The sequence below is a fragment of the Chenopodium album genome, chromosome 14 (assembly GCF_948465745.1).
Source record: "Chenopodium album chromosome 14, dcCheAlbu1.1, whole genome shotgun sequence".
Classification (NCBI taxonomy): domain Eukaryota; kingdom Viridiplantae; phylum Streptophyta; class Magnoliopsida; order Caryophyllales; family Amaranthaceae; genus Chenopodium; species Chenopodium album.
The window spans coordinates 42085375-42099622 of record NC_137847.1 but is presented as its reverse complement, the minus strand read 5'-3'; the positions used below and the strand labels follow the sequence as shown (position 1 = coordinate 42099622).

At 29.9% G+C, this 14248-nt stretch overlaps 2 protein-coding genes and 1 pseudogene across 3 annotated transcripts; all 3 read left to right on the top strand.

Annotated features, from left to right (window-relative positions):
- Positions 1-4380: 4380 nt before the first annotated feature.
- Positions 4381-4970, top strand: LOC145578087 (cysteine-rich receptor-like protein kinase 8 pseudogene; annotated as a pseudogene).
- A 1109-nt stretch (positions 4971-6079) lies between these two features.
- On the top strand, positions 6080-8030 carry LOC145579260 (cyclic phosphodiesterase-like). 2 transcript variants are annotated; one of them, XM_081636507.1, is made up of 3 exons: positions 6080-6384; positions 6553-6607; positions 7778-8030. In XM_081636507.1, the coding sequence occupies exons 1-3, from the start codon at positions 6112-6114 to the stop codon at positions 7945-7947; spliced, it is 498 nt and encodes a 165-aa protein (XP_081492633.1). In that variant the 5' UTR covers positions 6080-6111; the 3' UTR covers positions 7948-8030. The 2 variants fall into 2 exon arrangements, with proteins under 2 accessions (XP_081492633.1, XP_081492632.1); XM_081636506.1 differs by having other exon boundaries at positions 7745-8030.
- A 3647-nt stretch (positions 8031-11677) lies between these two features.
- Positions 11678-14014, top strand: LOC145579259 (cyclic phosphodiesterase-like). The gene is made up of 3 exons (XM_081636505.1): positions 11678-12365; positions 13444-13498; positions 13658-14014. The coding sequence occupies exons 1-3, from the start codon at positions 12051-12053 to the stop codon at positions 13858-13860; spliced, it is 573 nt and encodes a 190-aa protein (XP_081492631.1). The 5' UTR covers positions 11678-12050; the 3' UTR covers positions 13861-14014.
- Positions 14015-14248: the final 234 nt, after the last annotated feature.

Here is a 14248-nt window from a genome sequence, read left to right as displayed (position 1 = left end):
AAAATTTGTGATATTTTAAGAAGATTACCTCTCATTTCCTCAAAAAAAAAAAAAAAAAAAAAAAAAAAAAAAAAAAAAAAAAAAATTCCCTCCCATTTTTAGAAAATTCTCTCTCATTTTTAATAGTCAAATAATTCCTAATGAGAATATTGAGAAAAAGATGGAGTAACATGTATGTAGACTTAAAATCTTAACAAGTGTTTGATTATATTAAAATTAAAATTAAAATATCTTATCCAAAAATCAATCAATCAATAACTATATGTACTAAAAGGCACATCAAAAAAGACACGTGTTATTTTCTGGTGTGTCCCTTAGTTTTTTTTTTAAAAAAAAATCAAATATTTGACATAAATAAAAGAATAAAAAAGATTTAATATATCATATCACAATATATATTAATATCATAAACTTAAGTAAAAAAAAAAATCAAATCAAATTCTTAAAATAATTTGTTACATACATATTATTATGTACAACTCTACCGTTTTTATAAGAAGGATTTTTTTTAAAAAAGATTTTTGTATATAATTATGTGTGAAAAGCTTGTTAGGAAAGATATGAAAACATATTTTTACCAGCTAATTATTGAAAAAATACACTATATGAAAGAATATATAATAGTGGATAAAAAGAAGTCTGTGTATGGGTTAAATACATATTGTTAGCATATTCATTTGGTTAACAAGAAAAAATTGATATTAATGTATTGATGAAATATACCGTATATAAATACAAGTGTAATTTAAAATATTTATTCGGCTAATAATAGACTCTTTTATAATAAATTTATTTAAAAGCAATAATTTAAAATAGCTCTTTAATATTATCGTGCATGGCATGTGGCCTAACCTAGTATTGAAATTATAATAAGGTCCCGTTGACTTCATCTTATTTTTGCTGAAATATAAATTATTTTTTTTTTACTGAACTAAAACTATTTTCACAAAGTATTGGGTGCAGCAAGCTACACCCAATGTTTCGTCAGTCGAGAAGGTATCATCGTCATCTTCTTGCGATGAAGAACAAATTTCTACCCGTTGACAAGTTGGTGATGGTTACGGCAAAGGAAAGGAGCGAGGTCATCCATGGCGAAAGAGAGAGAAAGTTTAATTGCTCGAGATTGTCGGATTTTTCGAAAAATGCGCAAAAAATCGAATTAGGGCTTTTCCTATGTGATGTATAATTGTTAAAATAATTGTCCCACATGATTATATGTTGTAATTGTGAGCATTTTGATAACATATGCATGTATTTTGGTTGAGAAATGAACAAGTTATGTTATACCCATGACCTTTAGTACGAGATCTTTAATGGAGATTCTGCCATTGTTATACATATCCTCCATCTACAAATCCTCTATTGGCTAGGTGATATTCTCTATTGGCTGGATGATATCCTCTATTGGTTATAGAATATCATGGTTGGATGATATTCTCTATTGGCTATATGATATCATTTATAATTGGGTCTTTAATATCCTTTATTGGCTGGATTATATCCTCTATTGGCTAAATGATATCATGGTTGTGTGACATCTTCTATTGGCTATATGATATCATCCAGCCAAGATATCATATAGCTAATACAGGATATCATCCAGTTAATAGAGGATATCATCCAACCAATAAAGGATATCATATAGCTAATAAAGGATATCATTCAATTAGTAGAGGATTTCATCCAGCCAATAGAGGATATCATCCAGCCAATTAAGGATATCAAAAATCCGCATTTCATCAGACCGAATTGACGCAATTCCTTCTCAACTATTTTTGATGAACTTAAATTATTTTTATTGAACTTAAATTAATAACTGAACTTAAATTATTTTTGCTGAAATGAAATTACATTTACTGATTTTCTATTGTATTTATTCTTTAATTTTACTGATTGTTACTGAACTGATAAATTTATTTTTACGGAACTGAAATTATTTTTGCTGAACTGAAATTATTTTTATTGAACTGAAATTAATTTTACTGAATTGAAATTATTTTTACTGAATATTATTTTTTTAAGGAGAAGTGAACATGGCTCAATACTAAATCATATTGTAATAAATTTTACGCAACATTATAAATTTATTGTAACTTCAAATTTAAATATTAAAGTCATAGGTTTCGAAGATTAACAAAAGAAAAAAAAATAGAAGTAACTAAATAAAATATAAATTTACAAATTATAAGCCTTTGAATCATCATTTGAAAAATATTGGATACTAATATTCTATGCCTTTGAAAAATCATCTAATACTAATAAGCCTTTGAAAAATCATCATTTGAAAAATATTCTAAGCCTTGCTTTAGAGTAACTAAACCATCCTTGTCAAAAAAAATAAAATAAATAAATAAATAAATAAATAAATAAAGAGTAACGAAACCAGGATAGTTTTCAAATGGCTACAATAAAATTGTAGCCATTATATTAAATCAAATCATAACTATTCATTTTATATTGACTAATATGAACTGTTGATAGGGTCAACTTTTTTATTTTTTGTTTAAAAATTTATTTTTTTTAAAAAAAAGAAATCTGTCAGTTTCTCTTGATTACGAGTAGTTAATTTTTGGCTTTGCTCCTCAATCTTGTTCGAATTTTACGAAAGAAATGGAGAGTAGGATTTTCCGCAACATTCGTTCTGCAAATTCTTCTCTTATTACGAAAAGAAAATTGAGGTCTATCTATGATGCATGAAAGAAGATAAAGTTAATTAATTTTTCCCCAAATTGATTGATTTGGAATAAATACACCTGCATACGGAGTAATAGTTTCCATCATAATGCTCGGTGAACTGAAAGTTTTTAGCCTTAATTAATCTGGGATGGACTTGAAGAACTTGATGAAGCAAACTTACTATAACACAAAAGAAACTGACAAATCATGAAACTTTTTTTTTTTCAATTTTTCTTTTTCAAAAAATAATAAAAAAAATTTATATCAACCGTTCATACTAGTCAACATAAATAAATGGTTGTGACCAGATTTAATACAATGACCACAATGATATTGCACCCACTCAAAAGTCATTCAACGAAACCATCATAGGAAGTAGATATATTGGATACCAAATTAGATAGTAGATGGCGGAGATAGGTATTATACAAGCCTTGAAAAGTATAAGATCGCGACGAGTGGTCTTTCAAGCAAGTATAGTCTGAAATTCTAAATATGTCAAATTTGAGACATTAAATTGTAAAAATACTAGTATAAGATTGAAAATAGGATAGTACACTAGGGTGCACCCGAAAGAACATACCATGTTTAACAAAGAACATACTTATGCTTGACAAAGAACATACCTATATTTGTTTGATAATATGTTCTTTTACACTTATGTTCTTTAACATATATTGATTAAATATGTTTTTTGAGTTTCAATAATATAAAGTATGTTCTTTGAATTTGGCTCATATGTTCTTTGAATTTGGCTCGTATGTTCCTTGAGGTAATGAGTGACGCACACATTGTATTTTTTTTTTATTATTATTATCATATATGTTTAAATTATTTTTACTATCGTATGTTCTTTGATTTAATTAGTGTGTTCTTTAGGTATGAACTATATGTTCTTTACATTATAACTTATGTTCTTTTAACATATGTGATTTTGAATTTTAAAATTTAAAATTTAATTTGAAAATGAAATCTTGAAATATTTTTAGTTGAAAATAATTTTTGATAGTGAAAACTAAAATTATTATGGACAGTTGAAATTTTAGAGAGAAAAAACTATTTTTTGGGGAAATGATATCTTTGTTAAAAAAATTTCTGTTAATGTGTCATTTTTCATGAAATTTTAATAAAGATTTTATCACGTTCTTTTTGTAATGTCTTTATGTTCTTTGGTAATGCATGTTCTTTGTCAAACACAAACATGTTCTTTGTCAAACACTTAGATATTCTTTGTCAAACACTTACATGTTCTTTTTCAAACACCTATATAAACTTTCCACCTTTTTTTTAACTAGGTGCACCATGTACATGGTACACCTTGGTGCACATATCAAGCATTAGTATAAGATGATGAGCACCATTTTTTTTAAGGGAGCACCGTTTTGTATTTGTTTGCGGCATGTTTGACACTAGAACATTAATCTTAATATTTTTAAAATCTATAACTAATACTAAGATAGCAACCGCCGACATCATGCTATCATAAAATTATACACATGTCACGTTGTTATTAAAACTTTTTCCTCTAAAACTACAAATGATGTCATCATTTTATAATTTATATTTTTTTTTTATCAAAATTCTGGTTAGCTACATTATTACTCTAACAATCTAATTCTCTCTAGCAATAATAAATTTTTTTTTTCCTTAGGCATCCATTTTATTTTTTTACCTTGTAGTGGTTACATGGCTCCATAGTATGCAATGCATGGACAATTTTCTGTAAAAACCGATGTTTATAATTTTGGCGTGTTAGTTTTGGAGATTGTTAGCGGTAAGAAGGTTAGTGCAAGATTCCATCCATCAACTGGAGACCTCTTAACCTATGTGAGTATATATTATTCATATATGCTATTTCATATTTGATTCAATTTCAAGCTAAACAGGAGATCAGTTCAAAATCAAATTCATTCTCTTTATGACAATACTTTTTTTAGGCTTGGAAAAGTTTAACAGAGGACAAACTCTTGGAATTCACGGACCCGACATTGAAAGATTCATACTCGATGGAAGAAGTATTGATATCCATCCATTTAGGCTTATGGTGTGCACAAGAGAACACACAAGCGAGACCAACCATGTCAACAGTTGTTCATATGCTCAATAATGGCTCTTCCATCAACACATTGCCTATACCTCAATGCCCTCGAACCTTCTTGCAAAGTAGTAATGAATCATCTCTTGTGTCAAGGTTAAGCCGACATTCAACGACAACAACGAGCAGTACTAGTGCTAATATGTCAACACCATTTTCTGAAAATCAAGACACAGTTAGTGAGTTACATCCGAGGTAACACTAACCTAGCTCACTATTGAAGAGAAACTTTTAAGAATTTGCTTTACGAGCTAGCTAGTTATGCGTTTAACTTCTTATACAGTGTAAGATATAAACAAATTTCCTTAGCATATACTTTATTTAGCCTTTTGCAATTATGTTCTTGTATTGTATAATTTTCTGATATTTGTAGTTAATTAAAGTCAATATATATTCATATCTTTTCAAGTATTATTATTATTATTAACAAACATTAGCATGTAAGCACAGGGCCTAGGCATAAAATTCTGCCTTCTTTCATTGTCTTTCATGATTTATAGAAATTTTCCATAAGAATTCAAGGCTTTAGATGCTATAATTATGTTATTGCCAATCCAATATTCTACGGGAAAAAAGAGAGAGTAAAACACTTAATAAGGCTAAAGGGTTACTCCTATTGTCGTATGATTTTGGAATGGAACCTCCTTAGACTTGTGAAGTGAATTCACTCTCTCTTAGCTACGAATTTAGCCCAAAAACCCGAATATGAGAATAGGATAGTTTACTTTATAGAGCATTTGTATGCCCAAAAAAGGACTATTATAATACTCCCTCCAATCATCACATTGTATATTCTTTATAGGACATTCAAATTGGGTAGAGACGACTAGTTAATACGTATTATCACATTGTACATTCTATATTAAATTTAAAATGATTGTCAAAGTGCTATATTTTGGGTAAACTCTGATTGTAGGAAAATTAAGTCATTGACTAACATCCTAAATTCAAACAAATTTATAAATCTTTAACTAATTAACCCCTAAAAAAGTCTAGTGCTATCTAAAGGGATGAACCACGATGACAACTTAACAATGTTCAACGAGATTAGGTGATTAAACTAAAACTAAGACAAATAATTACGAGTAACTACCAAGATTAACTACACTAGATATGTATTAAATTTGTATAAAGGTTAATACTGAATAAAGTGAAACTAAACATAACCTCAAAACAAAGTAGTCGTCATTGTTGACCTAATAAAATGTTAAGATGGGGCCCTTAGTAGCTTGGTTAGGCTAAATTAATGATAATATAGAGTTAAAAAAGTATACATATATATATGTTACTTCAAAGTTTAGACTTTGCACTTGTATAGACCAAAATCCTTAAGGTAGTCCATGGAAACCCAACCACATGCGTATTCAGTGTGGGCGATTCCGCCGGAACACGTGAAAGAGAGACTGAAGAAGCTGATGGACACACTCCAATCAGAGTTCGGCGGCCCCGAGTTTGTTCCTCACCTTACAGTTGTTCGGGCCGTTACCCTGACGCCGGAAGATGCACTTGAGAAATTCAGATTAGCTTGCAAGGGACTAAAGGCCTACAGTGTTCAAGCTAGTGGCGTCTCAACTGGAACTTGCCCTTACATCCTATTCGACGCTACTCCTGAGGTACATCGATCTAATGATGTGTTGTTATTGCCATTAGTCTAAAAAACATTAATTGTCAACTCAAATTTTGGATCGATGACATAACTTTTTTTGGATCTGGATCTTAGAATCGTAAGATTCAGAAGACTATAACTAATCACAATAACTATGTGTGTAAGTGTGTTGCAGGTTGTTGGAACTAGTGATCACTGTTGTGGCCATTTTGGATACAACCGCACCGCGCGTAAGTTCATTTACACCTCAAATTTTAGCTAGGCGTATTATTGGATAAAAAGTTGGCTAGTTAAATTTTCTATCCAATTAGTTTAATTTACATTTAAGAGGTAAACTTCAATATGAAATATACAATTATAGTGATTAAACATTTGTATTTGTCGAGAATTTTCGGTCCAAATAATGGTAAAGTTGTAATTTAGTAGTCCCGTTTTAGAAGAGCTAATGTGCGAACACAATGACCCGAATATATTCCTTAATTTTATACTTCGTATAAGGCTCGCTATTTCATTTTTGTCACCTGCTACTTCTATTTTGTTCACCTTATCTTTGCTTGTCTTATATAATTTAAATTTATTTTTTATAGTCTGATTTGATATGAATTTATTTTTTCTGATAGATCTAATCTAATTAAATTATTTGATTTGATTCAGCACTTTAGCCTTATGTATTTATGAAGAAAAAAATATATAAAGCGGGGTATTGATATATTCACAATGATGTGTCTAGCTTTTTATTAATATGTAATTTTATTAATTTTTTATTATAAAATTAAAGGTTTTTAATGTTTAAAAACCATACATAAGTGATGATATAGTATGTATGAAATTATATTTTTTTTATCGAACTTATTTTTTCTGATCTGATCTGAGATAAGTCAAATTAAATAAGGAGAACTAAACAACATGCCAGACATATATGGATGTTTGCGATTGTGATTTCTAAAACATATATTTAAAGGGAACTAAACAATAAACATATGAGGGGATTAGGATTGGATCATTAGGATCAGATCGTTGGATCGTATAATTCTACTAAATAGTGAAAATAATATGGGGACAAAACAAGCACTTTCCCTCTAAATAGCAAGTGTTAAAACAAAGTAAGCTCTTACATCTCCTTACCATTTTAATCCGTATCAAACAAGTTGGTGGTCTGCGAGTCTATCTTATCATGGGCCAACAACTAATTCTTAAAAGTAATAATAATAGATGGATGAAATTTTAATTGGACAAGTTAGACCCATTAGTTAGTATATGGGGATGTGACATATATTTTGAAACAGAGAAAGTACACTAGTCGATATTTTTTTAGTTCATTACATTTATAAATTACTTTGATTCATTACAATAATCGAATTTTGCAGCTTACAAACCACACATGAGCCTTCTGTATGCGGACTTAACAGACGAAGAGAAGAAGAAAGCAGAAGAGAGAGCTACAATTTTGGATGAAAGCATTGTGAACTTGAGTTTTACGATAGATCGTCTGGCACTCTACATAACTGATGAAGATAAGACTCTCAAATCTTGGAAGAAGGTATCTGAATGTGAACTCCAAGCCATTTAGGCTTTTGTATAATTTACTACTTGTAATTTCAAACTTCTAAAATCTTTAATTAGCTAGTAATGAATAAGTTTCTGTCATTTATAGACGCCTTAGCTTGCATATGTTTGCTATTGTGATTTGTAAACATTTGCTTCCTATAATATAATCGGCTTCTTAAACCTATATGAAGTTACTTACTTAGCTTAGGTTTATTGTAATAAGGTAAATAATTTAGATCATCTTATTGGAACGAGTTTTACACTAGTGAACTCAATTCAAATTTGAATGTCAAACAACCCAAACCCTTGAGAGAGGAAAATGTAGGATCAGAAATGGGTCACTACGACACCCATTATGTCACACACAAGACAATCAATCCAAATTCAATCCAATCAAACCAATTTCTCACACAACCAATATAGAACAACCAAGACAGCAATAGGGCATTAGCAAAATGATAATAACACCAACAAAAATCGGAAGAAACAACAATAATCAACACACAAAGATTATACGTGGAAAACCCTTCGATGTGAAGGATAAAAACCATGGGACCGTTTAAGGAATCCACCCTAACTTCTCTTATTGAAAATTGAGGCTAAAATAAATCCAAACTTTTCGACAAAAGGTTTACGCACCCACCAACAACAAAAAACAACAAGAGATCGAAATTAGAGAGCAAAAGAGTAGAATTCATCCAAAAGACATCAGTTCTGTCCGAAGACGATTCTGACCAAACCAGACCTCAAAACGACGATCCAATCGTCCAAAATGAATCCCTTGATGTCAAGAGTAAGCTGTCAAAATTTCAGCACGATCCAATAGTGAAAACTCCGACAACAACCAGTTTTATAGAGGCTTTCCAGAAAAATCCAAAGGTAGAAGCTCTTCACAAGAACCCTCACTCTCTCTCTCTATTTTGTGTGTGTGATATGCTCAGCTACTTGTTGCTTGCTTTGGCACTTGTTAGCCACAAGATATGAGATATCCCATCTAAAGCTTCCAAGAGAAGCCACAATAGTTATGCCAAATATGGATCAAAAATAGGACATAACAAATCCATGAAAAGAGCCCATAATACATGAGTCCAAAAGCAATATATGGATATTGCAAATTGGCCTGGGTTGGAATGTAATACCTCGTATTTTTATACGTATTTTATTTAAAATAAGTATTTTGAGAAGTATTTAATTAAATTGAAATGTCTTATTTAAAGTATTTTAGTTATTTATTTTAATAAGTTGGAAATATTTTTAAAAAAAGAAAGTTTATTTAATTAATTATTTTAATTAAGTTGGGGTTTAATTTAGAAAATTTTATTTTAGTAAAGTTTTATTAGGGATGGGATTAGGAAAATTAAAAACGGGAAAGTTTAGGGAGAAGGGTCTTAGAGAAGGGGTATAAATATCCCACATATGAGGCAAATCAAACTTTGCCAAGAGTGGAGAAAACCCAAGGAGACTTTGAAATGAGTGATTTCTATTAATTGTGGCGATATTAAGATTGTATTCAAGGTACGTTCGCGTACTTAGCATAATTATGTTGATGTAATAGCATGCTAAATGTATTTGATTGATTACAAATAGTATCATGCTAGGTTTGGTTTGGAAATTATGATTTGGATGTCATTGGTGATTGGATTATGAAGCATGATTTATTTGTGATGGAATATTGGATGGAAAATAATAGTTTGGAATATTATTTATGAACCACATATTTATTTATGGCATGATAGAGGGTATGTTTAATTAAACTAAATGTTTAATTTGGTTTGGAATATTGAAAAGAAATTTTATTATGGTTCATAAAATTTTATTGATGGTATAAGTATGAGAAAAGAGCAATATAAGTGTCTATGTACACGAGGAATAAATTGTATGTTGGTGCCTTAGTGCACTTAAAGTGTTTTTAACACCGAGGGATAGGATTTGTGGCACTTTATGCGTTTAAGGTGTCATTGGCACCGAGGTAGAATTAAAAAGGGTTCAACATTAAATATTATATGATCACTAATTGTTCAAGAATTAAATTGATATATTTGATTGTTTGAATAATTATTGTTAATTGAATGATTATGGTTTGAGAGTCATCACCAAGTTTAATAATCGGTAAAATAACATAAAGTGAAAGAGATTGTGCACCATAACTCTTGTAACGTATATACCTTGAGTATGAACATATGGGGGGAGTTATGTGACTTTATATTTGATCATAACTTCCAATGGAGTACAGGACGCTGTATATTCCTTTTATTATTATTATGCGCTGGAATTCTACCACCTATGTGTGATTTTGATGCTGGCACAGTTAGCTCCCGTGTCAGTAACCTCAATTTATTGGGGGAGGGTAGTGGGAAACCCGTTCGATGCGTAATCAACACTAAATAAATTATTTAGTGTCTAGTGAGAATTTTTATTCAGTGTAATATGCTTGAAAAACAGGTGCAACAAGCTAAGTAGTGTGTTGATAGAGAATGTATGCTAGTGTGTTAATTGCGCTTATGTACTCAGCTTTGCTGATTGTGTGTTTTGTGTGTTTGTTGGCCTTGTCTTTATCTTGGCCCTATGATGACCCATTTTTAATGGAGAGTAGTGGAAATAGGTAGAGATAAGCTTTGCAGGTGTTGAAGCATATTCATGAATGGTAAGAGCGTATTATGCTAGCTTCCATAAGAATATAATGTGTTTATCGCTTTAATTATTTATGATAATATTATTATGCGTGACTAACAAAAAGATTTTGAATTTGGTTTGGTTTGGTTTTAATAAGGGCCTATAATGGTTCCAAGTTGTAGGTTGATTTTATTTTGCTTCGTTTGACTTTGGTTTGACTTTACTTTCGTCGATTGACTTTTCAAGTTGACTTGTTTTGAATGATTTTGAAATTAGTCTTCCGCTGTGTGTCTTTGATAGTTGCCTTAGCCGTTATCACGGTGGCGATAATGTCTTAGATATTCCTATTGAAATTTTTAAACAGGGCAAAACAAGTATTTTAAAAGAAAGGAATTTCTAGGGTGTTACATAGAACCACAACAGAAAAAGCCTTTATTATTAGTTTTTTTTTTTTTTTTTTTTTTTTTTTTTTTTTTTTTTTTTTTTGTATATAACCACCCCTAAAAACACCCTGTATTGTCCATTAATGTCAAAATTGATTTCATTATCCTTCTTCAATTCCGGCCAGTTTTCCGACTTAAGGGCCCACAAAATGTAAAATCATTATAAAAATTGATTTGATACTACATAAATATTAAGCAATCAATACTAGTGGCTTATAAAATAGAATTATATATAGCACACAGATTTGATGGAAAGATCGATTGAAAGGTTGAACGTGAAGTTATACGCTATGAAAGTATGCAAACACATTGCATTGTAAATTTGTAATTCCCCTATTTCAGTCCTTCCAATTTAAAATGTGCTTTATAAAATGATGAATATCTTGCAATAATATGCTTTTTCCTTGGACAAATGGACAGGTAAGATAATAAGGGATTCGATTGGAATTCAGTGGTCAAAAAGAGTCATTCTACGCTTAATTATTATGATAATTAGCCGCGTAACGACAACGCAACGTAACACAAAGTTATATTCCACTCCCACTTGTAACAATTGTAGTCTATCAACTATGTCATCTTCTCACTTACAAAAAAATATTGTAATAATAAACAGACTTGTATAATCTACTCCCTCTACTTTTTAAATTTTTTCATTACTTTGACTTATTCATTATCCATACTCTTTTTACTTATTATTTTATTATTGTGAAATGAATATGTGTTATTAATGTAATATATTATTGGATTAGTTATAATATCTTATTTCATAATTTAATTTTTTTATAATAAAACATATATCTCGGTAAATATATTCTCACAAGATGATCCAACTCTGATCTGCTACCAATAATACTCGTATGTGCGGACATAACGTAAAACGTGAAAGCATGATTGACATACTAAAAAAAATATCATTTGTCAGGCTTATAAATACAAAACACGACGTATAATTCCTACATTAAAAAAAAAAAAAAAAAAAAAAAAAAAAAAAAAAACATAGAATTCCTAAGTCCACAAATTCGTTACCGTTTTTCTCTTTCAAAAAGATTAACCTCATTTGTATCCGTCAATGTCTGATTATACGATAGATCGGAAGCCATCAGGTGACGAGGAGGGGGCGTACGCGGTGTGGGCGACTCCGTCAAAGGATGCAAAGATTAGGCTGAAGAAGTTGATGAGCGGCTTACGATCGGAGTTCGGTGGACCCAAGTTTGATCCTCATCTTACTGTTGTAGGGCCAATCAGTTTAACAGGGAAAGATGCAAAAGAGAAATTTCGGGCAGCTTGCCGGGGGTTGAAAGCTTATCCTGCTCAAGCTCAGGAAATTTCTACCGGAAATTCTTTCTGGCAGTCTGTTTACCTCCGCCTCGACGCCACCCCCGAGGTAATTTAACAAATATTATTTCATTGGATTATAAATCTTGTTGTATTCATCTCAATATATAAAAGAATGACTACCATCTATAAACATTCAAATTTTATAAAAAAAAAATTATAATTGGTCATTTTTTTATTTTTTTTTTAAGATAGTAGTCATTCTTAAAATGACTAAACTATACTAAATTTTGATTGGTCTACTTCTGTTTTTTTTTCCTTATTTTTTAATTTTTATCAAAACTTATGTAAAATGATTTTTCTTTTTTAAAAATACATTTTTTTCAAGAATTTAATAAAAAAAAAAAAAAAGATTTCCGATAATTTAGAAACTTAATTTCTAAAAAAATCTGAATCTTCAAAAAATCTTTTATAAGTTTTCCCAACAAAAATAAATCAAAAATCTGCCAATGAAAATTAAGCATAATGGTAATTATTTGAAGGATGATTACTGTACAATTTTCAATAAATATTGTATAACCGTAATGACTAATGTGTATTGAACACATTAATTCTTTTATATTCATGGAAAACTAAGAAAGCAAATGATAGAAATAAAAAGAAACTTGCATTATTTAGAAACAAAATTTAGAAAATTTATATTTCAATAACAAAGTGTTTTATATGCGGCTGATTATACCATATGCCCTATAACACTGATGGAATAATCTCTATCATAGTGACGAAATAACTCCTATGATGGTTGGCCATAGAATGTGACCAGCCACATATAAAAGTTGTGAATACCTATTTTTTGATAAATTTTAAAATAAGATTAAAAATTACATAAATAAAATTAAAATTAGATAAATAAAAATTTTTAATTCTGTATAATTTATTATTTGAGAAAACTGTGTCAATTATGAACTAAATAATTATTTTAAAAAAAATATATATGAAACTCATATTTCAAATAGCCATTATAAAATTTTCTAAAAGGGTAGCTCTAATCTTATCTTCGCATCAAAAAAGATATTCTCAGCATTTACTTGTCTAAACTTATATTCTGACTTTAACCGTATATAGTTTTGAATTACTCCGTATTTACTTATCTAAATCTATGTTATTTGTTATATAATCTCTCATAGGTGCTTGGAATTAGTAGTCATTTCGATGAACACTTTGGTAACACCCGTACAACACGTAAGTTTGAAATGTTGTACTTGAGCTTATTTTATTAATCATTTTACATTTTTACCTTGTTAACCATTTTACATTTCTGTAACTAATAGAGTAATAGATTGAGCCTAATTCACTATTGCTTGTATTTGACTTGTTACTAACAATAATAAATTTTTGTAGCTTACTTGCCACACATGAGCCTTCTAAATGGAGACTTAACGGATGAAGAGAAGAATGAAGTTATAGAGGAAGCTAAAACCCTAGATGACACCATTGATACCATGAGCTTCGCGATAGATCGCCTAGAACTGTACATTACTCCTGATGATAAGACTCTCAAGTCCTGGATTAAGGTGGAAGAATATGAGCTTTGTGCACATTAATCTACATTTTTCCAATCTTATTTGTACTAAATTGTGGCATTATACTTAGTGTCCATGTATTGTTAAAGTTCATGTTGATGTTTCTGGAAGGAGGACTACTGATGTACGTTGTTATGCGTACCTTATGCTGTTAAATTGAAGCTTGTTGCTTTTATTTGGTGCTCTTGGTTATAATTTAGGGAAAATACACTTTAATAATCCCAACTTTGCTCAGTTTAATTTAAATAGTCCTAACTTTCGATTATTCTGCAATAATCCTAACTTTTGCCTGCGTATGCTTTATTCAATCTCGTTTACTGTTAACCTAGAGAAAGAGCTATAACTTTTTTTGTAAAAACATATATATAATTGCCACGTGTTGCTTGTTTATTGATTAATAAAATTATTA

Coding starts and splice junctions, on each gene's coding strand:
- LOC145579260 (XM_081636506.1), top strand. CDS start 6,112: ATGGAAACCCAACCACATGCGTATTCAGTGTGGGCGATTCCGCCGGAA. Junction 6,385..6,552: donor TATTCGACGCTACTCCTGAG/GTACATCGATCT, acceptor AGTGTGTTGCAG/GTTGTTGGAACTAGTGATCA. Junction 6,608..7,744: donor TGGATACAACCGCACCGCGC/GTAAGTTCATTT, acceptor CGAATTTTGCAG/CTTACAAACCACACATGAGC.
- LOC145579259 (XM_081636505.1), top strand. CDS start 12,051: ATGTCTGATTATACGATAGATCGGAAGCCATCAGGTGACGAGGAGGGG. Junction 12,366..13,443: donor GCCTCGACGCCACCCCCGAG/GTAATTTAACAA, acceptor AATCTCTCATAG/GTGCTTGGAATTAGTAGTCA. Junction 13,499..13,657: donor TGGTAACACCCGTACAACAC/GTAAGTTTGAAA, acceptor AAATTTTTGTAG/CTTACTTGCCACACATGAGC.